Source organism: Cyphellophora attinorum, assembly GCF_001299255.1.
Source record: "Cyphellophora attinorum strain CBS 131958 chromosome Unknown Contig5, whole genome shotgun sequence".
NCBI classification, from domain to species: domain Eukaryota; kingdom Fungi; phylum Ascomycota; class Eurotiomycetes; order Chaetothyriales; family Cyphellophoraceae; genus Cyphellophora; species Cyphellophora attinorum.
The window spans coordinates 16,514-39,139 of NW_017253233.1; the positions used below are offsets into that span (position 1 = coordinate 16,514).

Sequence of the window (22,626 nt, forward strand, 5' to 3'; positions counted from 1 at the left end):
ATCATTCTTCGGAAAAGCTGTAGTTGAACCACAAATGATCTGAAATTTCTGGTAAAGGCTCCTCGATCCGAATGAAATTCCAGCGAACGAAAGCACAGGACTAGAAAAGTCATGATCAAGTTGGTGGAGTGGAAGTGTCTGGGGCGCCATCTGAAAGGTCTTCTCAGTCGTCCAGCATGGCGTGCTCGGGCTTGATGACAGGGACCCAAAGTTTAGCGGCACTCCACCGAGCCACCACGCCGGCTTGACGAGCTTGACCGCACGTTCAATGACTTGTGCTGCGATACGAGGCCGAAACCAAAGCGCTGCCTCGAATAGTTGCAAGCGAGGTCAGTAGCACGAACTATTGCTGCAATTGTTCGAGAGAGAAGATGGACGTGGGTAGAATTAGAAAGACGAGTGCAGGCACAATAATCGCAGTTCAGGATGAGCCCGACTCCCGAGGTCGGAGTCGGCGCAACCCTTTGTCACGTGGTGAATCACACGGACCATGCCTCGAACCACTACTCGCGATCCAGGTACTGGAGGTTGACGAATTGTGACAGGACTTCATAGTGTTATGCGACGGCACGGACCGCAGAAGAAGTTCTTCATTGAACAGGAGCCCATTCATCTCATGACGCCGGGCTTTGTTGATACGGGATAGAGCGTGTCTCCCATGTCAATTGGAGGATGACCTTGCCACAGCCAGCGGCTGGCTTTCCATACGATGCTCGATATGCTCCATGCGTCCTGTCTCACATCACTGGATCTGTGTCCATCTATGTCTTCTCTATGCGATGCCTCGACGCACTTGATTGCCCCTAACGCCATGGCCATGCAACGAGTCTCCATCCACCAACGCCGGCCATTACATTGAAGTCATGTTCTGATTGTGTCGCATGATCGCATCTACCTCGTCAAGACACTGGCATTACTGGGACGCGCACTGCATTCTCTCGGCTCCTGGAGGTACATCGTCATCGTCCTCTTCTCCAAGCCCTGCGGCACCTTGAGCCCGAGCGTGGCCGCGGGCGTCGATATCTTCGAGATCATAATCATCGTTCATGCTGTCGGTGGGTGGAAGAGTCTGTCGTGTGCGTGGTGGGAGCACCTGTTCGAGCAGTTGTAGATTCTGCATCTCAGTCTTCTCGGGGAATTTGACGTCGAAATGGATGTATAGATTGCCGAAGTCGTGATGGCGGAATGAGGGCATGCCCTGACCCTTGATTTGCTTCAGGTCTCCAGGTTTGATCATCTCACCTGCACAACGGATTAGCTGCATTCGAGCATAGATTTCCTTGGAGGGAACTTACCGGGATAAATGTTGACATTGAGCCACCGGTCGTCCAAGTGCTCAATGTAGATTGTACCTCCCGCCAACGCCGTCAGAAGGTCGATCTCGGCTCTGTAGACTAGATCGTCGTCTTTGCGCTGAAATCGTGCGTGAGGCTTCTGCTCAATCTCGAACTGCACATCTCCGGGTAGCACGCCAGGCATTTGATCGCCCTCGCCTCGGAAATCGATCTTGTGACCCGTCTTGACGCCTCGATCGACATGAACGTGAAGAACTTTGCGCTCGACCACCGTCTTCTTACCCATGCACTTCTTGCAGCGATCCTTGTCCCGGATAGTCTCGCCCTCGCCCTGGCAGTCGGGACACACTGTCTGGAAGCGCTGGATCATCGGACCCATTTGTCGCATCATAGTCTTCATGCCGGCACCTTGACAGCCTGGACACGTCCGAACAGCACCTTCTTTCCCTCCACGACCATCACAGGATTGGCAGATCACCGACTTCTGCAGAGCCAGCTTTGATACCTTTCCCTTATAGATGTCTTCAAGCGAGACTTTGTGGACGTGATGAATTGTTCGCGCTTTCTTGGGGCCTTGTTCGCGCATACCGCCGCCGAACATGCCGCCGAGGCCGCCACCAAAGCCGCCGCCGCCGAAGAACTGAGCAAACAGATCTTCTGCAGCCATGCCGCCACCACCCATGCCACCTTGTTCTAAGCCTTCTTCGCCATACTGGTCGTAGAGCTGACGCTTCTGAGGGTCGGAGAGGACTTCGTATGCTTTCGAGAGGTCTTTGAACTTTTCTGCTGCTTCCGGGTTGTGCGCATTCTTGTCTGATAAGAGTCAGCGACTGCTGTATTCAAGCAGACGAAAGATTGTTACTGACCAGGATGGTGCTTGAGCGCACCTTTCTTGTAGGCTGTCTTCAGCTGGGCTTCTGTGCAGTCCACTGTGACCTATAACAGTATTAGAAGACGCCGACGCCATCGATAGCAGTCAACAGCACGTACCCCCAAGATTTCGTAGAACTTGGTCTCTTTCACCATGTTGGCGGTGCTGGCAGGATGTGAACAGCAATACTGCTAGGATTGTACACTTCGCTCCTCTAGATCACTAGGCACAGCAAATGTAGAAGATATTACTCCAGAAATCGGCAATAGAGTGGCAGACAGAAATTCGGCCTCTTTAGTGTTGAGAGTGGAGATGGTTTGAGAAGTCCGCTTGCCCTTTAGTCAACTAAGAGCAGATGTCTTGTGGTGACTGTTTGATGTTTGATGCCAAAATCCTTGTGAAAGTGAAGGACTGGGAGTGGGAGGTTGCAGTATCACTGATGACAGCCAACGCCTTCCTGCTCGGAGTTTCTGCAGGCAAATATTCAAGGGTTTTGCGCCGGCCTGCGGTCCAACTGCCATCTGGGCCTTTTCAGCCTTGCCAAGCGTTCGACCTGTTTCGATGGAATTCTCCTGTTCCAAATCACATTTTGTATTCATTTTACACTGGACTGGAATGATGCTTGAATGTAGGTCTTCAGGCTGATACTGTAGACCTATCCGATGCAAAGTTATGGCTCGATCGTGCGAGGCGTCCGCTCCTGCGGTCTGTACACGTGAAGTTACCATGATCAAAGCAGGAAACATGACTCACTCATAGATACTCTGCCGAGTCGCGCGAGTCAACCATACGAGGGTTTGTCACCACCGATGACGACCAGACCAGACTGCAATTGACAGAGGCCAATGAGCGGCCAGGGCTCTTTGAATCGCGTGAGTGTAGAAGCCTTCCTAGGCAGAACCTGCAAGCCAGACAGCATGATTGTGTGAGAATGCGATTGCTATATACTGCTCCTACGGCATCGCTGGCTCATAGGTTTCGGCTATGCTCTCTATTTCGCCATACGGCTGTATCTTTTGCACTCAATCGTATCGTTGCTTTCGGGGCCGAGATTCGCGGAGCAACCACTTAGGAGTATGCTGAGCAGCAAGATGCAGCTGGTCGTACGGATGTGAGTTGAGCATGGATGCTGGTCGTTGGTGGCGGCAGCATGCTCACCTCGCGATGCTGATCACTTCCCCTTCCACCACGATCTATGATTTAGCGACGTCCCTAGCGCCCTCTTCCTCGACCACCACGGCCACCTCTTCCTGCCGCGCCGCCACCACGTCCCTTCTTAGCTGGCGGCTTGACGTCTTCATCGTCCTCATCGTCATCACTGTCTTCGTCATCCGCAGTCGCCTTCTTGCGCTTCGTGCCCGCACCGCCAGCCGCCTTCTTGCCTTTACCGGCAGCAGCTTTCTTCTTCTTCGGAGCTTGAATGTACTTGTCCTTCTTCAGATCAATCTCGAGATCTTCTTCCTCTTCGACAACTTCCTCAACCGCTTCGTCCTCATCCTCAATCGCTTCCTCGAGGTCAGGCTTGTCGCGCTTACTTGCACCACCCTTTGTCAACCCTAACGCATTGCTAGCCTTGACGAATGGCATCGGGTGGCTTTGTTGATTGTACATGCGGGTGAATGCAGATTTCGTCTGGGAATCGATGGTGTATTTCTTTGAGTCCATGTCCTGTGGGCCGACTCCGAGCTCGATTATAGCATCGTAATCGTCTTTGGTCAGATAGTATGAGTCCATGAAGTCGATCATATCTGGTACAGCCTCCTTTCCATTCTTTGCCAGCTGCCCCACGGTAGAGTTCCAAAGGTATGGCATATACTGCTGACGAATCTCGTTACGATCTGCTGCAGTCTTAAGTCGCATATGGCCTTGGATCTCTTTGACGTAGCGAGACAGCTTACCAAGCTTGGAGTTGTTGCCGAGCCAGGAAGCAAAGCCTACCTGTTGGTTGAAGTTGCCGTAAACATGAGATGCCGGACGTACGAAACTGAAGATGGCATGTAAAGGCATCAGCGACCACTGTTGTTGAGAGCCGTGGATCATTCGATCAACCAAGTCGCCGTCACTAATGCTAGAGGCGGCTTGGTCTGCAAGCTCCAGCCACTTCAAGTTGCGTTGTTTGTCGCCGTTGACGTTCTGGATCTGTGACGGCTGTGACTTGAGGTAGTTTTCCTGTAGCATAAGGTAGCTGAACTCATGGTCGTTGAAGTAAAGCTCAGTCTTCTCGTTGAGCGTGGCCTTCGAACTACCTGAGAACATCTGAGGACGCATGATCTTCGAGACGATGTCCCACGGTTTGAGGATGACATGTTTCTCCCAGCCTTTTGCCATGCCTTTGCTCTGGTCGAAAGAGAGGTCCTTCCCATGGCCGTCGATTTTGATTGTTGACAGCATATTGATGATTCGCCGTATGTCGGCGTTGCCACCTTCAATGACAGCCATGAGCACTTGCGGGTCAAGCTTGATGCCCTCTCGGAAGCAGACAGTCATGATGCGCTGCTTGATCTGTTCTGCTGTTGGTCGACGAAATGCGAAGTCTGCTGTCACCATATCAAATGGCTTCATTTTCGGCTGACGACGCTCGTTGCAGATCATGATGAGAGGAATATTTGTCTTTTTGGCGACCGCTGCCAAGCTCCAACGCCGCCACGGTCACCAGCAGACATGCCATCGACCTCGTCCATGATCAGCACGAGATTTTGCTTCTTGGACTCGACTTTCTTGCCTTCTCCAGCGAAGTAGCCCATGATCGACTTGGTATCCAGGACACCCTTGAGAGCGGTCTCCATTAGCTTCTTACTTCGCGTATCGCTAGCATTGGTCTCGACGATATCGTAGCCTTCCAACTTGGCGATGAAATGAGCAGCTGTAGTCTTGCCTATGCCAGGCGGACCATGAAGCATGGCAGCGCGGAATATGCCAGTGCCATTCTTGCCTGCCTTCTTGAAGTTGAAATGAGCATTCTGGCGCCATTGCCGAAGCCAATCTTGCAGCTTCTCGACTGTGGCCTTGTTGCCACAGACCTGACTCAACATCTCTGGAGCATACTTATCCACCCATAGCCGGCTGTCGACTTCTGGGCCAGTAGGCTTTACAGCAGCGCCAGTACGTTCAGCTTTGATCTTGGCAATTCGTGCCTCCTCTTTCAGGCGCTCTTTCTCCTTCCGCTCTTCTTCTTCAGCTTGCTTCTTGACCTTCTGGGCCTCCTCTTCGCGCTTCTTTTGGGCAGCCTCGGCGCCTGCAGAGCTGCCTCCGCCTTCGGGACGCTTGGAGATTAGCAAGAAGAGTCCATCTTCGTTGATGGTCTTTATCCCCAGTTTGTGAATAGTCTCCAGCTTCTTTGGTCCGGCATCACTACCGAGAACGACAAAGCTCGTCTTGCTAGAAGGACCTGTTGTGACTTTGCCTCCGTAACGCTTGACCAAAGCCTGTCCTTCCTCTCGGCTGATGGTTTCCAGAACGCCCGTGAAAACGAATGTAAGTCCCAGTAAGCAGTCAGGTTCGCCCTCAGGGATTTGCTTCATGCCGGCACCTGCGGGCTGAGCAGTCGAGTTGCCACCTCCAGTTCGGAAATCGAATTTTCTATCTTCGTCTCGAGGTGGAGGGGTGGGTGGTCTGACTGTGGGAATAGAGTCCAGCAGGTCCTGTGCGGCCTTGTCCTCGACCGGGGGAGTCTTCTTGGCTCGAGGCTTCTTCGGAGCAGCTTTGGCGGTCGCCTTCTTTGACTTCTTCTTGGGTGCATCGTCGGAGTCGAGGTCGTCATCATCCTCATCAAGCTCGACTGACTTACGCTTGCGACCATTGGCAGTCTTGCGTTTCGTATCGCGACCACCATCAAAGCCATTGATCTCGGCCATCTCTAGATCGTCGTCATCGTCAGTCTCTTCTTTCTTGACGGCTCGCTTGGCCTTGGGCTTGACAACGACATCTTCCTCGGAGCTGCCCTCGTCGTAGTCATCGACTTTGCCGTTCTTGAAGTCGTTTGCAAAGATATCATCATTTCCGGTGACATCGTCAGCGAGGACGACAGCATCTCCGTCGTCATCCTCGTTGTAGTTCTTTCGGCCAGGCTTTCGGGCAGAACGTCTTCCAGTAGAAGGGGTGGCGCCGTTGATAGCCTTGATGGGAGTGGGATTGGAGACTGCTGCGGAAGACTTTGCTGGTGTGGATTGGCTGGTGCTCTTCGACTTGGAAGAGGCGAAGTATGCCGAGCTTGTCGTCTCCTCTACAGCCTTCGGCTTCGCTGCAGGCTTCTTCTTGGGTGTCACGACTTTGACGGGCTTGAGATCCTCTTCGTCTTCATCATCGCTGATGACTTTGCGTGACTTGGACTTAGATTTGGTGGCTGGCTTTGACTTCTGATGGCCATTAGTCACTGGGTGTTTGTCGTGAGTCTGTGGATGGTACATACCGGTGTCTGTGAGGGTGCGGCCGGCTTGGGGGCACTGCCGCCACCACCAAAGAAGCTGCGGATGTCTGATGGCATCTTGTTTGTGCTGATCCCCGACCACTATGCACACATCTCTGTTAATCCCAAGACAGTCCCCTCAGTCAAAATATGAGTAGATGCGTAACAGCAAAGGCTGCAAGGAAGTGCCTGCCAGTTTCCCTAGAGGTGCTTCACACTTTCCGCAGTCGCGTCATGGAACGCGTTTTGGGCTAAATTGCAATTAGGCTACAACCCTAAACCCTAGGCAGCAGATGGGTCTTCAAGTCGAGCCCATGAAAGATCGATATCTGCCCAAGTGTACATTAGCAAGTGGCAGTATCCTACCGATTCGCGTACGCCTACGACACCAGGCATCGCATTAGAAAAGCTCACATCAGCACATTTAAGCTGCCTGGAAACCAGCGATGGTCGTCCAAAGCGCAGCGAGAGCTCCTTGCTGCTCTTTAGCATCGACGTTCTCCCGCCTCCAACTCAGCTCGAATTCAAGCAGACCACACATCACACCGACCAAATCGCGACAATGTACAAGAACATTCTCGACAGCGCCTGCGCGGCGCAGCTGGCTGGTACCGAAGCAAATGGAGAAACGGAAGTCTATGACCGGACGACCTCACATGAAGACAGGCGGCTCAGTACGAGGCACCACAGTCGTATGGGGTGACTGGGGTTTGCGGATGAAAGACCACGACCGGAGAGTGTCGGCAAAGCAACTGAAATTGGGCGAGGACACAATACGGGCGAAGCTGAGAGGAACACATTTCAAGCTCTACACTAGGGTCAGTGCGAACATAGGTGTTTATACGAAAGGAAATGAAGTGCGCATGGGTAAGGGAAAGGGCAAATTCGACTATTGGGCGGCAAGAGTACCGGTCAGCAACATCATCTTCGAGCTCAAGGGGAATATGCACGAGCAGGTCGCCATGGAGGCGTTCCGACTTGCTGGGAACAAACTGCCCGGGACATATGAGTTCGTGCGGCGGGGTGATGCACCTGTCGTCGGAATCACGAAGCTGAAGAACGGCGTCACCTTACAATCGCTGAGGGAGGCGCGAAGACCGGTCGAGTCAAAGGACGATCCTCAGGAGCAGGACGTCATTTCTACGCGGATTGTGCCAGAGAATCCGTCGAGCATTTCAACGACAACCGCCATCGCGTAAAAGGACATCATGTACAAAACGAAGACCTTCAGCCGCCAACACCAGATCCTGAGCCATAGCCCTGTGCGCCCCGCGTGTCTGAAGTCTTCCGCTCGAGGCTACTGTCTTTCGGAGCGCCTCCGTATCCGCCCTCCTGCGTAGCTTGTCCTGTCGAGTTCGTGAAGCCACCCATGCCCGACTCGGAGATGTTCTGGCCGTAGCGTATGTTCTCTGCGACTTTTGACGATTTCTCGCCTGCAGATGTTGCGCTTTCTGTGTTCTGAAATCCGCCTGATTTTCATGAGCATCAATGCCGTAGTCGCGGAGAGGGCCATGTACCACCCAGCTGCCCACTCTGCTTCGATGGCTCCTTCGTCACCGTCTTGATCGACTCATACCTGATGGCCAAGCAGGTCAGTCAGAGTCCATACGTCCGGACTTTCAAGACCTCGGTGGCACACTCACTGTGTCGACTCCCCACCACGCTCAGTGCTCATGCGCTTGTCCTGATCACCCATCTTGAATGCTTTGAAGTCGCCGAGCCAGTGACAAGTTAGAACGCTCTCTAGTGATTGAGTGACTGTATGAAAGAGGTCCATCTAGTCCGGAACTCAACCCATTGTTGGGCTGTACATGCATCAGAGCCCTCCTCGTGGTCCACTTTCCCGCAATCCCAACGATAAAACAGTGATGTCAGTCTTGCATTGTTGCAGCTATGGGCTCTATGCGCTGACGTATTTCAACGTCCTTTTGATATCGATCATTGTTCAAGAACTCCTACGAGGAGGCCTCCAGCTCGATTTCCCAGATTTCCAACTGTCACAAATGAGTCGGCCAGGGCGGGCTCCAGCTCGATCTCCTTAAGCATGCTTGCGCTCCGGTTTTCGTCTTGCGTTTGCATTTCCTGCATTTCCACTGCCGCTCCTCTCAGCCTCCCATCTCAACATCCTCCTCCCCATCCCCTCTGTCTGGCACCTTAGCCGCACGCGCCTTACGCGCCTTCTGCGCCTGGAAACGCCGCCACAACAGTACCTTCACATCGACATAGTCCCCAACCCTACCAAACCCTGGTCCCTTTCCCGTTTCCTTTCTCAACTCATGATACCCCTGCATCCCCGCGATTGTAGCTGAATGCCATCCCTTCTTCGCCTCTTCAGCGTCCTCCTCAACATCGTCGTCGTTCTTCATGTACGCCTCCCATAGCGCGATCTGGCCGACAATCTTCTTCTCCTTCTTCTCCTGCTCCTCTGGCGCGGTCATCAACTCCTGCTTCTCGGCCAACTGCTCCATGCAGTAGTCAATGATGTCCTGCGGCTTGCGGCCCTTGGCAATGGGAACGAAGACGGTAGAAAGGTACGTGAAGGGCCCCTTGGAGCCTGTATCGTACTTGACTTCGTCGAAAACGAAGACTTCAGCAGGGAAGCTGTCATCACTGGCCTCGTCAGCGGCTTCCTCCTTCTTGGTCTGCTTCTTGGCGGGTGTGGCCTTCTTCTTGGGCTGGACTTGCGTCTGGCGCCAGTGGCAGGGAGGACGGGACGAGCCGGAGCAGCAACGGGTGGGGCAGGAGCGACGATACCATGGCGAGCGTCTTCGGCTCTGATTCGCTCGCGCATGGCGATGAGCTCATCTTCGTCGGAGTCGTGGAAGAGGTCGCGTTGGACGCCCATGAAGTCGTCGCCCGGCGTGGAAGCGGGGAAGTCTGGGATGTCGCTGAAGATGGCTTGAGTTGCGGGAGGTCTTGCTGCGATCTCGCGCTCGAGATTGCTGATGCCGCGGACGAGGTCTGCGCGTTCTTGTGGATTGATCATCCAGTCGGGACGAGGATTGGCCGCACCTTGTCGAGAAAAGTTGGTTGAATAGACGGGGTCGGCGTTGAGCAAGGTAGGTCTTTCTGCGACGAGGTTGGTCGGCTCGATACCACGGGGGCCTGCAGCAATTGGCTCAGAGAAAGGATCGAAGTTTGCGTCGGTAGGGATCGCTGGCCACCACTTTCCGGGAGGGCGCTCGATGGCAGGAGTTGGCACGAAAGGTTTGTCTTGACTAGCCACGATCTCGAGGTTCTGTAGGTTGATTGTGCTATCCCATCGCTTGGGCGGCTTTGGCAATTTCCGGGCTTCATCCTCTAGGGCTTCGTACGTGGCTCGGGCGTTTGGAGCAAGCTTGTCGCGGACACCCATCGCATAGCTGACTTGTGCAGCATCGGGTGCCAGAGTACTGTTTGCGGCAGCCAGACGAGGATCGATCGGATTGGCGTTGGAGAAGGCGGCGTATGCGTCGCGCGTCTCAGCTCTACACGAGCTTTCTGTCGAGCAGCAGCCTGTGTCGCAGGGTAATCGTCGCTAAGGATATTGATGGGGATGGCAGGTATATCGGCAGCAGCGAGACGTTCGTCTAATGTGGTGCCAGGCTGATTGCGCTCTTCCTCATCGTCCATCATGTCCCAGTTAACGAGATCCATAGTCGCGTCGTCAATGTCGGGTTTGTTGATGACTCCCTGTTCGAGACCTTCTCGTATCGGCTTCAAGGAACTGTGCTTTTCAAGCCACGAGGCGTCAAGTTCAGATCCTTTCTGAATGATAGGTTGCGCCGGCACGGAAGTTGCTCGCGCTGGTGTGTCGATGTCTTGCTGCGCAAGGACAATATCGAATTGATTGAGCAGCTGAGCTGGCACCGAAGTTGCTCTTGTTGTGTGGCTGAGAGTCTGCTGCGAATTGGAAGATACCTCTTCTACACGGGATCGTTCACGCTCGGGTGCGACCTCATTCGATGCGGGTGCAGAAATGCCTGAAGGCCCTGAGAGAGCAGGCAGTTCTGTGGAAGGAGGTGTTGAGGTTGTGATTGCTGAAGGCTCTCCGGTGTGTGGAATTTGTCTGTTGTTCTCGGCATCCTCGGCGCTGGTCCTGGCGTTGGTGTTGCCAGCCTGACTGCCACTGCGGCTTGACTCCCTTAGTGATCCACGTGGTGTTGACATGGTGATAGAGTCTGCCGAGCTGTGCTCACTTCCTATTCTGCTGCCCCGTCGATGGCTAATCTGAAAGATGGTGCAGTCTACACACAGGCATTTCAACACGTCAGTAGTCACATGGTCTCAAAAAGTGCGACAAACAGAACGCGCTAAGAGTCATTGCAATTGCCTTGTCTTGGCAGCGCTGTTGAGGTGATTGTCAGCTTGCACTGAGCAGACCTGAATTATCATGGCTATTGTCCTGGACTGTCTTTACTTCAGGTTTCCGCCAGCGTCGAGTCCTGGGTGAGCTTTGTCTGAAGCCACGTCACCTTTGACCTTCGCCGACAACCGGCTTACTCGACTTTTCGAGTAGCATGTCAAGTCGGTCACACATGTTTCGCTTGAAGCGTTGGGAAACGCGATAGGTGTGTCATCAGGAGCATCAGGGCGGAAGTAAACGTCCACGGCAACTGACCAACGACTAAGTCTGCCGTGCTCGATACTTGTCATCGAGGAACATTCTCTGAGGTTTGGACACTACCAACGCGACTCCTGATTCCGGCCTATACCGCACTCGATGCACCTACTCCAGTCAAAGGCTAGGGAGAATGTGGTTCGACGTAGGTATTCCAAAGAAGGCAATTCGGGGCGTCCGTCCGAAGCCAAGCACCAATCGGCATTCCTCGCAGGATGCCTGGTTGCCTTTCGATGATCTACAACAGGCGACGTCAATTGCGTGCACACGTTACGACATGCAAAAGCGGGAATAGTTCAGACGAACATCAAGACTGCCAAGCGTCTGTATGAGAAGACAGGTCCCCAGGATGTAAGATGCGACGAAGTCAAGAAAACTATTCTCGTTCGATTTGGGGTATTTGTAACGCCGATGACTCCTTGCTATGTGCTCTGATGCGTGACGCGGAGACTAATCACCTGACTCATCAGGCCTAGGATCCGCCCAGGCTCCAGCTCCCGCAACCTCCAAGTTCGCCCTGAAGACCTCCTGCACAGCAGCAGCATCGATGAACTGGCCTGCGGCGTAGATCGCCCAAGCATAAATCGCACAACCGAATGCCGTCCGCGACATGAGTTGCAACGGTGCCAGACAATCGAAGATGTCCTGCAACGATACATATCCTGTTGGTGATACCATCGACTGCAACGGTCGCGTGAAGCTATACAGGCTAAGTATTGAGTCTCCATTTCCATGGCCCATTCGGTGCAAATTCCAGTCGGTGTCCATATTCATGCCATGGTGGCTGTCGAGCGCGATGAGCGACTGGTACAGGTTGTGGAAGTCAAGGACGACCTCGTTCGCGCGGAATGTTGGTCTGCTGGCGTCTTGGACTCTCGCTTCGCCCAGTCGAATGTACGCATTGAGGCGCCTTCTACTTATCTCCAGCGAACTCGGTTCCAGGACCTTGCCTTTGATCCGAGCACGGATGACCATTGCGACTGTGCGGTAGTCGGCTTCGTGTGATTGGATGTTTCGCTCTCTGATCGCAGCGATGCGGTCCGACGTCGGATCGCGCAGGCGGCGCGGCGAAGTCGGAAGCGGTTCATAGTCTGGCAAAATTAGTCGGTTGTGTCACCAGCAAGGTGATTGAGCTGGAGAACTCACGCTCGACTGTGCCAGCCGGAGTTGAAGGAGGAGAGTCGTCCGAGAATCGCGCGACTGGCAAGCCCATCTTGATGGCTAGGCGCTGTGTCTGGCAATAGCGGTTGCTGTGTCAATTCGAGATTCAGGCTGCAACTTGGTAGGTTGTGCGTTGCAGAACATATTGCAAGCGTATATATAGAGCGGGGCATATTATGTCTGGTTGCCCTGTGCGAGGAGAACCGAAGCAAACTCAGCAGATGAACAGGTCTATGGCGAGAGCAGGTGACAGCAGATGCAACTGCCAGTCACGCACACCAGTCGGCCATTCCAGGCAGGGGCAATCCAGTGGAGAGGAGTCAAGCGGTCAGGGTGAAGCAAGTGCAAGAGCAGACTTATAGCCTTCACCTTGGTTTGATATCAGTCAACAATACGATGGACAATTGGACAGTAGTGGCATACCATTTATTGTTCTACAAGTTCTTCAGAAGTTACCAGTGGGTCCAATTCACGATGCTTTTGTTGGCACCGCATTACCTGCACCAAGCCGCTGGATCTCTTCGCAAACAGCAGAAGTCATCTCCTTCGTCCCGACTGAACCGCCCAAGTCCCGTGTCTTGACGCCCTTGCCCATCGTGTTCTCGACAGCTTCCATCAACAGCTCCGCGGCCTCTTCTTGGCCCAGCCACCTTACCATCTCAGCACAAGTCCAGAATGTGCCCACAGGATTTGCCACATCTTTACCTGCAATATCCCAGGCTGAGCCATGGATAGGTTCGAACATGCTGGGATTTTGCCTCGTTGGATCAAGATTGCTGGTGGGCGCGATACCGATCGAGCCCGCCAGAGCAGCTGCGAGATCGGAAAGAATGTCTGCATGAAGATTCGTAGCCACGATAGTGTCAATGGTCTCTGGCTGTAGCGTCATCCGGCAGGTCATTGCATCAACAAGCATTTTGTCGGAAGTAACGTCTGGGTACTCCTTTCGAACCATGTCGTGGACTTCGTCCCACAGCACCATACCGTTTCGTTGCGCATTTGATTTCGTCACGAAAGTGATATGCTTCTTCGGCCTTGAGCGGGCTGTTTCATATGCGAATCGCATGATTCTTTCCACGCCCACGCGTGTGAATATGGAGACTTCCGTGGCTGTCTCCCAAGGCTGTCCGATATGGGACCGACCACCATGGCCCGCATACTCGCCTTCACTGTTCTCTCGGATGATCACCCAGTCGAGCTTGGACGTTGCTGCTGGTGAGCCCTGGCAGGCAGAAAGAGGTGATGAGACGCCTTGTAGAATCCGAGTGGGCCGTACATTGGCATACTGCTGCAATGGCTGGCATATCGCAAGTCGCAGGCCCCAAAGTGATATATGATCCGGTACACGTAGGTCACCAACGGCACCGAACAGAATGGCATCATGGGCCTTGAGCTGCTTCAGTCCATCGGGTGGTATATATGCTCCAGTGCGTAAGTACGTGTCTGATGACCAGTCGAAGTGGCTGAAAGAGAAGGAGAATGACTTAAACGTCTCGGCTAACGTTTCGAGGACCGAGATTCCAGCGGAGATGACTTCTGGACCAATGCCGTCTGCTGGTATTGACGCTATTTTATAGTGGCTTTTAGATGGAGGAGGAGCAATCTTAGTAGGCTGCTCTGCGGCAATAGAACCCATCGTAGCGGTTTGGAGTATTAGCGGTTTTTGATACTGCGTGATTCCTTCAGGACTACTAAAAATGCACTGTATGGACAGGGAGTCGAACGAGGGCAGCAGGACTATATATCGTTGGCGTTGGAGTCCAGCAACCTCGGCGAATAGTTCAAGCGCCGGAGGAAGCCAAGCCCGGCCTCAAATACCTCAACGAGCACGAACCGGCATCGAGCCCGATGCTCCCGTCCTTTACTGAAGACACACCTTCGCTAAGGTCGCCATGAGAATCACTTTAAGATTCAAAGATCGTTGGTCGGTCCTTTCACAAGCAGGCCCAGCGCTAAAAGAGAAGGTGTATCACGAAACTTCGCTCACTTCAATCACATGAATCTTCCACATCCTGAAGAAATATGAGTGTTTCGAAGATGCAAGTCGATACATGACGCTTGAACGCTTTAGAGCCAAAGAACAACGACAAAGAGCGCCGCGATCAGTCGAAAGCCCACAGATCTTTCACAAGATTGCGCTCCCGCTCTTCAACCACTTCTCCTGGTTCTCGAGCGAAGATCCTCTTTGGAATCTGCCACTCCACGACCGGCTCTCTTTCCCTCTTCCCTTCCTTCTTATTCAGCTCAGAGTCCATCATTGTTGCGTACGAGTTATCCAGAAAATCTTCCACCTGATATTGCTGCTTCGTGAATTGTTCCGATATTATGCGACAAATGCTGGCAACGGTCGGGTGGTAATGACTCTGCAACGTCTCTAGCTCCCATAATGAGCTATCGATTGCACCACTAACTTGTGGATCAGTTTCTGCTGGGTCGTACGGGTCTTCGCCTAGGTGGTCATCCGACTTCGTATATGGAGGATGGGGTTTCCGGTGAATCATGAATGTTGTTGAAGGATGTTGCTTGAGCAAGTTGTAGATGAACGGCACTACAGCCACAATCGCAGCAGGCGGCGCGAACAGGCACAGTCTAGACAGTCGCTTGATAAAGCTGGCTATCGTAGCGGCTGGCAGGTGGTTCGTCGGGGCAAGAAAGGTCTCGAGGTGTCGCATCACTCGCGATCGGTACTTGCTGTGTAGGAGGCTCTGGTCTAACAGGCATATAGTCTTGGATAGAATTGTGGGTGGTCGAGGTTTCGCGTTGCGATGAGATGGTAGAGACCTGTAAGAGCTGGAACGGAGAGTGATAGGTCGCCCATGTTGAGGCTGTCGGTGAAGAAGTCCATCAGTATTTCTGGCCTTCGCAGTGATGTGATTATGGCAGGAGTCTGTAATCGGCGCAGAAGCGCTTTCCGCTGTTGTAAATTCATGGGCTTAGTGACCAAACTGGCGATGTTGGTGGTGCCCTCCGCGGCCGGACCGGCACTAGTCTTCTTTGCCTTCGGCATGTTGGCGTCGCAATCCTCTGTGGGACGCAAGAACTTGCTAGTCACTCGATACGTGCACTGGAGACGACGCCTGCGCTGTTCCCAGGGTGTGGTTGCTTTGCGGGGCGCAACTTTTGAGAAGAATTGGAGAACTTGAAGGAGACGTCGAATGGTAAAAGTCAGGGGCCCTCCTCAAGCCGGTTGACGGAGCGTCTTACTGCCGGTAGGGTTAGGGCCTTGAATGCCAAGAATGCTAGTCCGGATTAATGCTTAGAGCTCTCTGCAGGTCCGACGAGCTTTTGACGTTGAACTGCGAGCCCGTCCCTTTGGAAGCCACACCATCACACAACCATGGCGTCGAGGTTAGCAAGGACCGCGGCTGGTAAGCCTTGGTCCTTTGAATTGGCTGGCATGACAACGAAAGCTAACAATACAAACAGGCGCCGCAAGACTTCGCCCATCAATCCTCCCACGCTCCTCCCTACCCGCATTCCCGCTCACCACGGTTCGACACGAGTCCTCCGTGCCGACAGAAGAACCCAAGAAGAAGGCGCAGTCAATCATCGACGCGCTGCCCGGCAACTCACTCGTCTCTAAGACCGCCATCCTTTCCGCTGGTGCCGGCATCTCAACCTGGGCTATCTCCAACGAGTTCTACGTGCTCAACGAGGAGACTGTTGTCGCATTCTGTTTGTTGTCAGTCTTCTACGGAATCTTCAAGTATGGTGGTCCGGCATACAGCTCATGGGCGGAGCAAACGACAGGAAAGATCAAGGGGATCTTGGATGAGGCAAGGGAAAGCCACGCAGAATCCGTAAGAGCTCGCATTGAGGACGTGAAGCCGTTGAGCAATGTTGTGGACATCACGAAGGGATTGTTTGAGGTCTCAAAGGTATGTGCTATTCTGGGCCTGCCCACGGTGAGAACAAATCGAGAGTTTAAACTAACAATTCGAAGGAAACTGCCCGCCTCGAAGGTCAGGCTTTCGAACTCGAGCAGAAGACTGCACTAGCCGCCGAAGCCAAGAGTGTTCTCGACAGCTGGGTCAGATACGAGGGTCAAGTTAAGCAACGACAACAGCGCGAGCTCGCCGAGTCAATCATCGCCAAGATCAACAAGGAGCTCGAGAACCCCAAGGTTCTGCAGCAAATCCTCCAGCAGTCTGTCGCCGATGTTGAGCGCATCGTGCAGCAGAAGCCTGCAAGTTCGTAGACAACGATCGTTCCATGCGCAATTTGAGCACTTCCGGATTCTGGCCGTCACCACGGGAGCAGGTGCCTCTCGGCAGCGTCTTGTGGCTCTACACCACCTGCGCCAACCGGGTCGATGGATGCAACTGAGAATCGCCCGATGGAGTGCCATTCGATACCGCTAGCATTGAACCGTCTTTGTACATAAGCGAATACATGATAGCGCGCAAAAGAAATTCAGAGATTCAGAAATCATTCGGAAGATGGATTCCTCTCATGTTCATGCTATGTACTGTTCGTGCACCACGAGATCCTTACGGGCCCCACGGCAAAGGCACTCCTAAGTCTGCTAGTAGAAGACGAAATTGATCGGACAGCATTGAAGACTTCCCCCAGACCAGTTGACCTGATAGAATTCAATCTCTGACAATTGCTCCAACAAGCTGAACCACTTGAATAAATGTGTTTCGCGCTTGCCTTGAAGTGCCGTGTAGAGACCGCGCGAGCCTACTCGCCTAGTCTGCTACTAAGAACCGCTGTGCGCTACTTGAGTGGCGAGCCAGGCCTATGGATGAGGTCCCTAATACTGCTTCCATACAAAAATATACACCCTACGCAAAGTGGGTCGACGTGCTATGGTGAACAACAGCACAAGACAACGTACGATCTCGCTCATACGCGCAGACTACTCCACGCCCAGCCCGATACAAAAGACTCGTAGGTGCTGCTACACTCACACGATTCTGTCAGATACTCGCTCCTCGGCTCTGCCTGGTCTCATGCACTCACTGTGCCCTATGAAGCCGAATACCGTCCCGAGACCAACACCCGCCTCCTCTCCACATCCACCCAAGCCCCCTCCTCCCGACTATCCACCTTCTCCACCTCCTCATCCGCAAACGGATCCTTCTCCTTCTGCACCTGCGCCCTCCTTTGCACACCTACCTGACTTCCCGTCCGTCCAGGCAGCTCGAATTTCAGCTCGATGCCACCCTTCTTGGGCATGCCGCTAGCCGTAGTGAAGCGCACCAGCAATCGCTCTTGCCCCTCAGGCTTCACACTCAGCTCGTTGAACCGCCAGGTGACTGTGCCTGCTTTCCGTCGGAAACTCGCGCCCGCCGTGGGGTGCATCATTGCGGCGGTGGGTTTGATCGGATCAGTGCCGGAGACGTCGAGGGAGACGCTTATTGCTACGTTCTTGAAGGTTACTGGCCCGACTGTGGCGAAGGTTGGGTTGAGGCTGTACAGCAAGATGACGGAGGCTTGCCCGTCGATCAACTGCCACGCTGGGGTGAGGAGGATGGGAGAGTAGGCTGCCATGTTGTCGGGCTCGAGGTGGAGTTGGTATTTGAGGCCGACGGTGGGATGCGACTTCTTGATGTTGGAGAGGGCGATTGTGTAGGTGCCTGCTGCGTCTTCTGCGGAGGCTGTGTTGGTTTTGTCCAGGGAGGAGACGAAGGTCGGGTTGGCGGCGACTTTTTCGAGAAGCTCAAAGTGTTGGAGCCGGATGGTTTCGGTGTTGGTTGATGTGGTACCGTTGTAGGCAAGGGCTATTTCGCCTGTGACCATGGACTTGGTGATGCCAGTCTCGTTGAACCAGGAGTTGACGGTCTCGACGATGGAGACGTTCAAACCTGGTTCGTGCAATTCGGGGTGGGCGCCGGGCATGGCGAGGCTGTGTGACGAGTGAATAGACCCGGCGTCGGAGCCTATTGGATGGTCTTCGAGGATTGACTTTTGTCGTGGTGGCTGGATTGGCGAAGCCAGCTCGGTTGTGGAGTTGCTGGTCGGCAGCGGAGGTGACTGCGGTGGTGCTGGAAGACCACTCTGGGCGAAGATGTCCACGCCCGCAGGTACAAACATGGTGTTGCGAACATCTCGTCGGCCACGAACGCTGCCTTGTACACGATTGATGCCAGATGTTTGGCCTTGCATGCGTAGCTGGTTTGCCATGCTGCTCAGAGCATTTTGAGCTTCGCTTTCGTCTTCTTTGATCGGCTGATCTCGAATCGCAAACGCTCGGCTGCCGTCCTCGGATTCTGTTCCCGTGTTTTGAGGCTGCAATGCTGGGGGCAACTGCGATACTGCTGCTGCTGCTGGTGGAGGGGAGGGCGGAGGTGGGTTTTCGTTATGGACACCGGAGATGCAGCTGCAGGTAGCTCGTCGCTACATGTCCAGGGGGAGGTCCAGGTGGCGGCTCATACGTTTCCGAGGTGCCATTCACACGGGCCTGAGGTGGCGGAGACTCAGGGATCGTTTGATTCGCAAGATTGTCGCGTGACGAGGCTGCTGTGCTTTGTTGCCTATCCGTCAAGGTCTGTGGCTCTCGAGAGGTCGCTGGAGTGAGATCTCTGCCTGACTCTTCCAGATCCTGGAAACTTCGCGATGAGTCGCCTCTTCTAAAGGGCATCATCGATCGCCGGTCTTTCTTCTTTTCCGGTGTAGGCGGCGGAGGCATCGTGTTCTTCCGCCGACCCATAACAGTGCCTAGGCGTTTCAGGCCTCCTAGTTTGCTCTTTGACGGCGTTGCGTCTGGGAGAGCTCCGACTTGATCCTGGCCTTGGCCTGAAGTGGAACTCATGCGCCTCATCATGTTTGGCTGTCTTGACGGCGGTGGCTCTGGTGGGGCGACCATACTCGATGTCGGAGGCCTGCTCGTAGCCGCCGAGCTCCGTCGATTCGCACCAACCTTTTCCGTAAAGATCTTGATCTCGTCCGCGGTCTCCAGATTCAGCAGCGCGTTCAGACACGACTCAGCACTGGCACGGCTTCTTTCGATCTGATCGGCTTCGTGTGTCTGTAGTTGTGTAAGAATATCGCGGAGATGGTTGACACGTCTCTCGTCGACCGCTTGCAGCTGCTCAAAGATGAAGGGCGCTTGGGACTCCCATTGGCGAGCGGCATCTTCGACGACAGTGCTTGAGCCTTAGCCTTTGCCGCCTTCTTTTGCGCCGTGCTGAGATCCTTTGCTATGTTGGCGAGATTGGGCTGCGAATTCGAAGCCGACTTCATCTCACTGTCGCGGGTCTGAAATTGTCGTAGTGGCTTCTCTATGTCATTCTCGATCTTCTGGGCGAGGCGTTCGTGGGAGGCGGCCGAGTTCTCGACACCGGAAACAATGCGCTGCCATGGTAGCTGGAAGATGCTTGCTGCTCTTAGTCTCGAGTCCCTAATGAAGCTGATGTTGTGCTCACCCAAGCGCCGCAGCATCACCTTGCGGACGGCTTCCAAGCTTCCTGAGGCCAACAACATAAGCCTCCTCCACCTTGCGCCTTTCCTACAAGCTGTGTTATTCGAGACATCGTTTGCGCCATTGTGCCGTGCTTACCTGAAGCCAGTCGGCAATGTCGCTGTTGACTTTGTTTATAAGCGCTATTCGATCGTTGAAGACAGAGACGGCTTGGTCCGGGGTCAAATTCGCCTGGCGCAACATGTCAGCCACGGTCCAAATATGCAGTGTTGTAGGCGTACCAGGAGGGCGGGATACTCTGTTCTGGCCTCCATTCTGCCAGTCGCGGTACGGAAGCCAATGCAATGGTGACAGTAGCTGCTCTACATTCGGAGGCAGCGATTCGAGTCAAGTGCAGACTGTGCGACGAAGAGCGTTGAAATTGCGAGTTATCGCAAGGATGTTTTCTAGAAGCTGCTGCTCGTCCGGCGAGCCGGGGAAGCGAGGTCAGCATCACTCTCCAACTCGCCATCCCTGTCAAAGAAAAAGCATCGCCCGGCTGAACTTTGGCATCTTTTACATCCACCTCCGTGTCGACCACTACTCGCCGACCCTGGCTCGATTGCACCTAAGGCAAGATCTTTCTGTCAGAGATCACGGCGAGCGCTTGGGATGTGTGCCTGAGCATGCCTGTACTTTGTGACGACAGTCGGCTATGGATCTAGGTTTTGCGGAGCGTCTCAGCAATGTGGTTGCCTTGTAAGCCAAGTGTCGACAGCAACTCAATCTCGACTCATACGGAACAGAACTTCTGCTTTGGCGCACGCTGGTCAAGATGATGCCGAGGCCAGGACGCAGGCTCGTGCCTTCGAGGACGAAATCTACAAGAGCTCTAACAGCAACCACGAGTACCAGTCCATGCTCGACAAGCTTGTCGCTCATCTCGAACCAAAGGTGTTCAACGAGCCGGACCCTGAGACGGTGAGTGCAGACCCCGACGAGGTCCTCAACCCTGAAGGTCCGTCCATGGGCCACTATCTCTTCGCCACCTTCCACCAGGATGTCAGACATCCACCATCTTCAAGGCCAAAGATAAGAGCTGGATCGCACCTTCTCCGATCGTCGCACTGAAGGTCACTCATCCAGCCACACTATCACCCCCACACAACGTCAAGCGGGAAGCGCGACTGCTGGCAGAATGCCATCATCAGCGAGTTGTTCCCCTTCTCGAGACGTTCGCCGAATCTGGCGGCCGCTTCGTGCTCGTCTTTCCATTCCTCAGACAAGACCTGGAGAATCTGCTGAGGACCGGTAGTCTCACCAAAAGACAGAAGAGCATGGTTTTTGAAGGTCTCTTCGAAGCCTTGGCCCACATTCACAGCTTGGGCATCATTCATCGCGACATCAAGCCTTCTAACATCCTTCTGGAAGGCATGGACGGCCCAATGTATCTAATTGACTTCGGGATTGCATGGTCACCTCGCGATCCTGATTCAGAGGCAGCCGATAGCAAGATCACAGATGTAGGAACTACATGCTATCGGCCTCCAGAGCTACTGTTCGGTCACAGAGCCTATGACACGTCCCTCGATATGTGGGCGGCTGGCTGCGTCGTGGGCGAAATGTTCAAGAACGACGGTTTGCCCATCTTCGACGGAGGACCGCTGGGTAGTGAGCTTGGACTCATTAAATCCATGTTCACCACGTTGGGAACACCTACAGATGAGACCTGGCCAACCGCTACGACGTACCCGGACTGGGACAAAGTAACATTCAAGCATTTCGATGGAAAGCCATGGGACAGCATACTGCCCGGAGCATCGCCTGCAACTATCGACTTTGTCTCAAGGACGGTGTGCTTCGACATCACACAAAGATTGACTGCGGAAGACGCACTCCAGCATCCGTTGCGCCAACAGCTTCAGGCGGTGTGACGATTGCCGCCAATATCGAATGGGTAACCCTGAAGCACATGCCATCTACGTGTCTGAGTCGGCACATACACCAAGGACGTCGCGCGCCAGCGTCTGTGGCATGATGAAGTGCCTTCGTAGGTTCGTTGCGTAGGCGTGCACGGTTGAAGAAGACCTGTTAATACTAGGTTGATCTCGTCTAGCTCATATGTCAGGGTGCCTTGCTACAACCACTTCGACGAGGTTCAGGTGGGCACGAGCCTCGACATCACGAAGGGCTTGGTCGCTCAACCAGTGTCAACTTCGACGGCCGTTGTCGTGACCGAATATTGAAGAGTTCATAGCTTATGATAGCAGTAGTCGTCCAGGTTGATTGCTTGATAGTATTGCACCCTCGGATTTGGCTACAGGCATCAGTGATTGGCCGATGGACGGCGTGTTTGATGTAAATTGACATGTTGGGGTTCAATGCTTGGAAACTCTCCAGTCATCACGGCTGCAAGATAGCTGACCCCTGAGCAATCTTCAAGATCATAGACTGCAATAAGATCACTCTGCTGAGATGCATATGCTCGTCGACCAGCTGAGACTTGGTTGTGCTGTTGAGCTTCCATGCTGTGTAATGGATCGTACGACTTCGCTTGCCTGACAATCATGGCATCATAGTGTTGCACATGTTCGACTGACTCGTATCAACGGTGTGCTTGCTTATCGTCAAATGTCGCGATGGTGACGGTTGCCCCATGTTCATGCACTTTGTCCGCAATTTCCGGTGGGCTGCCCTAAGCGCGGTTGGCTTGCTTTTAGCGTGTCGTTGCCGTCAGGTACACCAATCGGTACTTGACGACTCCCGCCGGGTCTCCGTTCTACCTGAGAATTCTAGCTTCTCTTAGTTGTAGTCCAAAGCTAACGTCTTCGACTGGACCTGATCTCGCAGCGCCAGAGACTCGAATAACGCCTCCTGTCTTGTCCTCCTTGAATCGATCTTCTCTTCTTTGCCTCGTCGTCGCCTGAAGGCTCCTCCCTTTGAGCCTCT

General features: G+C 53.8%; 12 protein-coding genes across 12 annotated transcripts; 3 read left to right on the top strand and 9 right to left on the bottom strand.

The window, feature by feature from the left end:
- Nucleotides 1-913: 913 nt before the first annotated feature.
- Nucleotides 914-2,321, bottom strand: AB675_6648 (Mitochondrial protein import protein MAS5; the record flags this gene model as incomplete). Its single annotated transcript, XM_018146953.1, has 4 exons — nucleotides 914-1,242; nucleotides 1,296-2,108; nucleotides 2,162-2,231; nucleotides 2,286-2,321. The coding sequence occupies 4 exons, from the start codon at nucleotides 2,319-2,321 to the stop codon at nucleotides 914-916; spliced, it is 1,248 nt and encodes a 415-aa protein (XP_018003393.1).
- A 1,057-nt stretch (nucleotides 2,322-3,378) lies between these two features.
- Nucleotides 3,379-4,728, bottom strand: AB675_6649 (Replication factor C subunit 1; the record flags this gene model as incomplete). Its single annotated transcript, XM_018146954.1, has 1 exon — nucleotides 3,379-4,728. One exon carries the CDS (start codon nucleotides 4,726-4,728, stop codon nucleotides 3,379-3,381), a length of 1,350 nt encoding a protein of 449 aa, XP_018003592.1.
- Nucleotides 4,729-4,754: 26 nt separating this feature from the next.
- AB675_6650 (Replication factor C subunit 1) lies at nucleotides 4,755-6,649 on the bottom strand (the record flags this gene model as incomplete). The annotated part of the gene is made up of 2 exons (XM_018146956.1): nucleotides 4,755-6,521; nucleotides 6,575-6,649. 2 exons carry the CDS (start codon nucleotides 6,647-6,649, stop codon nucleotides 4,755-4,757), a joined length of 1,842 nt encoding a protein of 613 aa, XP_018003482.1.
- A 578-nt stretch (nucleotides 6,650-7,227) lies between these two features.
- On the top strand, nucleotides 7,228-7,770 carry AB675_6651 (54S ribosomal protein L16, mitochondrial; the record flags this gene model as incomplete). The annotated part of the gene is made up of 1 exon (XM_018146957.1): nucleotides 7,228-7,770. One exon carries the CDS (start codon nucleotides 7,228-7,230, stop codon nucleotides 7,768-7,770), a length of 543 nt encoding a protein of 180 aa, XP_018003353.1.
- A 28-nt stretch (nucleotides 7,771-7,798) lies between these two features.
- AB675_6652 (uncharacterized protein) lies at nucleotides 7,799-8,267 on the bottom strand (the record flags this gene model as incomplete). The annotated part of the gene is made up of 3 exons (XM_018146958.1): nucleotides 7,799-8,040; nucleotides 8,089-8,147; nucleotides 8,215-8,267. 3 exons carry the CDS (start codon nucleotides 8,265-8,267, stop codon nucleotides 7,799-7,801), a joined length of 354 nt encoding a protein of 117 aa, XP_018003144.1.
- A 409-nt stretch (nucleotides 8,268-8,676) lies between these two features.
- Nucleotides 8,677-10,720, bottom strand: AB675_6653 (uncharacterized protein; the record flags this gene model as incomplete). The annotated part of the gene is made up of 3 exons (XM_018146959.1): nucleotides 8,677-9,251; nucleotides 9,326-10,051; nucleotides 10,135-10,720. The coding sequence occupies 3 exons, from the start codon at nucleotides 10,718-10,720 to the stop codon at nucleotides 8,677-8,679; spliced, it is 1,887 nt and encodes a 628-aa protein (XP_018003223.1).
- Nucleotides 10,721-11,621: 901 nt separating this feature from the next.
- Nucleotides 11,622-12,384, bottom strand: AB675_6654 (uncharacterized protein; the record flags this gene model as incomplete). The annotated part of the gene is made up of 2 exons (XM_018146960.1): nucleotides 11,622-12,262; nucleotides 12,318-12,384. 2 exons carry the CDS (start codon nucleotides 12,382-12,384, stop codon nucleotides 11,622-11,624), a joined length of 708 nt encoding a protein of 235 aa, XP_018003225.1.
- Nucleotides 12,385-12,801: 417 nt separating this feature from the next.
- AB675_6655 (putative tartrate dehydrogenase/decarboxylase TtuC') lies at nucleotides 12,802-13,968 on the bottom strand (the record flags this gene model as incomplete). The annotated part of the gene is made up of 1 exon (XM_018146961.1): nucleotides 12,802-13,968. The coding sequence occupies one exon, from the start codon at nucleotides 13,966-13,968 to the stop codon at nucleotides 12,802-12,804; it is 1,167 nt and encodes a 388-aa protein (XP_018003539.1).
- Nucleotides 13,969-14,434: 466 nt separating this feature from the next.
- AB675_6656 (uncharacterized protein) lies at nucleotides 14,435-15,339 on the bottom strand (the record flags this gene model as incomplete). Its single annotated transcript, XM_018146962.1, has 2 exons — nucleotides 14,435-14,958; nucleotides 15,048-15,339. 2 exons carry the CDS (start codon nucleotides 15,337-15,339, stop codon nucleotides 14,435-14,437), a joined length of 816 nt encoding a protein of 271 aa, XP_018003616.1.
- A 330-nt stretch (nucleotides 15,340-15,669) lies between these two features.
- Nucleotides 15,670-16,530, top strand: AB675_6657 (ATP synthase subunit 4, mitochondrial; the record flags this gene model as incomplete). The annotated part of the gene is made up of 3 exons (XM_018146963.1): nucleotides 15,670-15,700; nucleotides 15,759-16,210; nucleotides 16,276-16,530. The coding sequence occupies 3 exons, from the start codon at nucleotides 15,670-15,672 to the stop codon at nucleotides 16,528-16,530; spliced, it is 738 nt and encodes a 245-aa protein (XP_018003419.1).
- A 773-nt stretch (nucleotides 16,531-17,303) lies between these two features.
- On the bottom strand, nucleotides 17,304-20,012 carry AB675_6658 (uncharacterized protein; the record flags this gene model as incomplete). Its single annotated transcript, XM_018146964.1, has 6 exons — nucleotides 17,304-18,657; nucleotides 18,713-19,305; nucleotides 19,344-19,653; nucleotides 19,703-19,785; nucleotides 19,837-19,929; nucleotides 19,980-20,012. The coding sequence occupies 6 exons, from the start codon at nucleotides 20,010-20,012 to the stop codon at nucleotides 17,304-17,306; spliced, it is 2,466 nt and encodes an 821-aa protein (XP_018003588.1).
- Nucleotides 20,013-20,392: 380 nt separating this feature from the next.
- Nucleotides 20,393-21,611, top strand: AB675_6659 (Cyclin-dependent kinase 20; the record flags this gene model as incomplete). The annotated part of the gene is made up of 3 exons (XM_018146965.1): nucleotides 20,393-20,436; nucleotides 20,484-20,695; nucleotides 20,737-21,611. 3 exons carry the CDS (start codon nucleotides 20,393-20,395, stop codon nucleotides 21,609-21,611), a joined length of 1,131 nt encoding a protein of 376 aa, XP_018003357.1.
- Nucleotides 21,612-22,626: the final 1,015 nt, after the last annotated feature.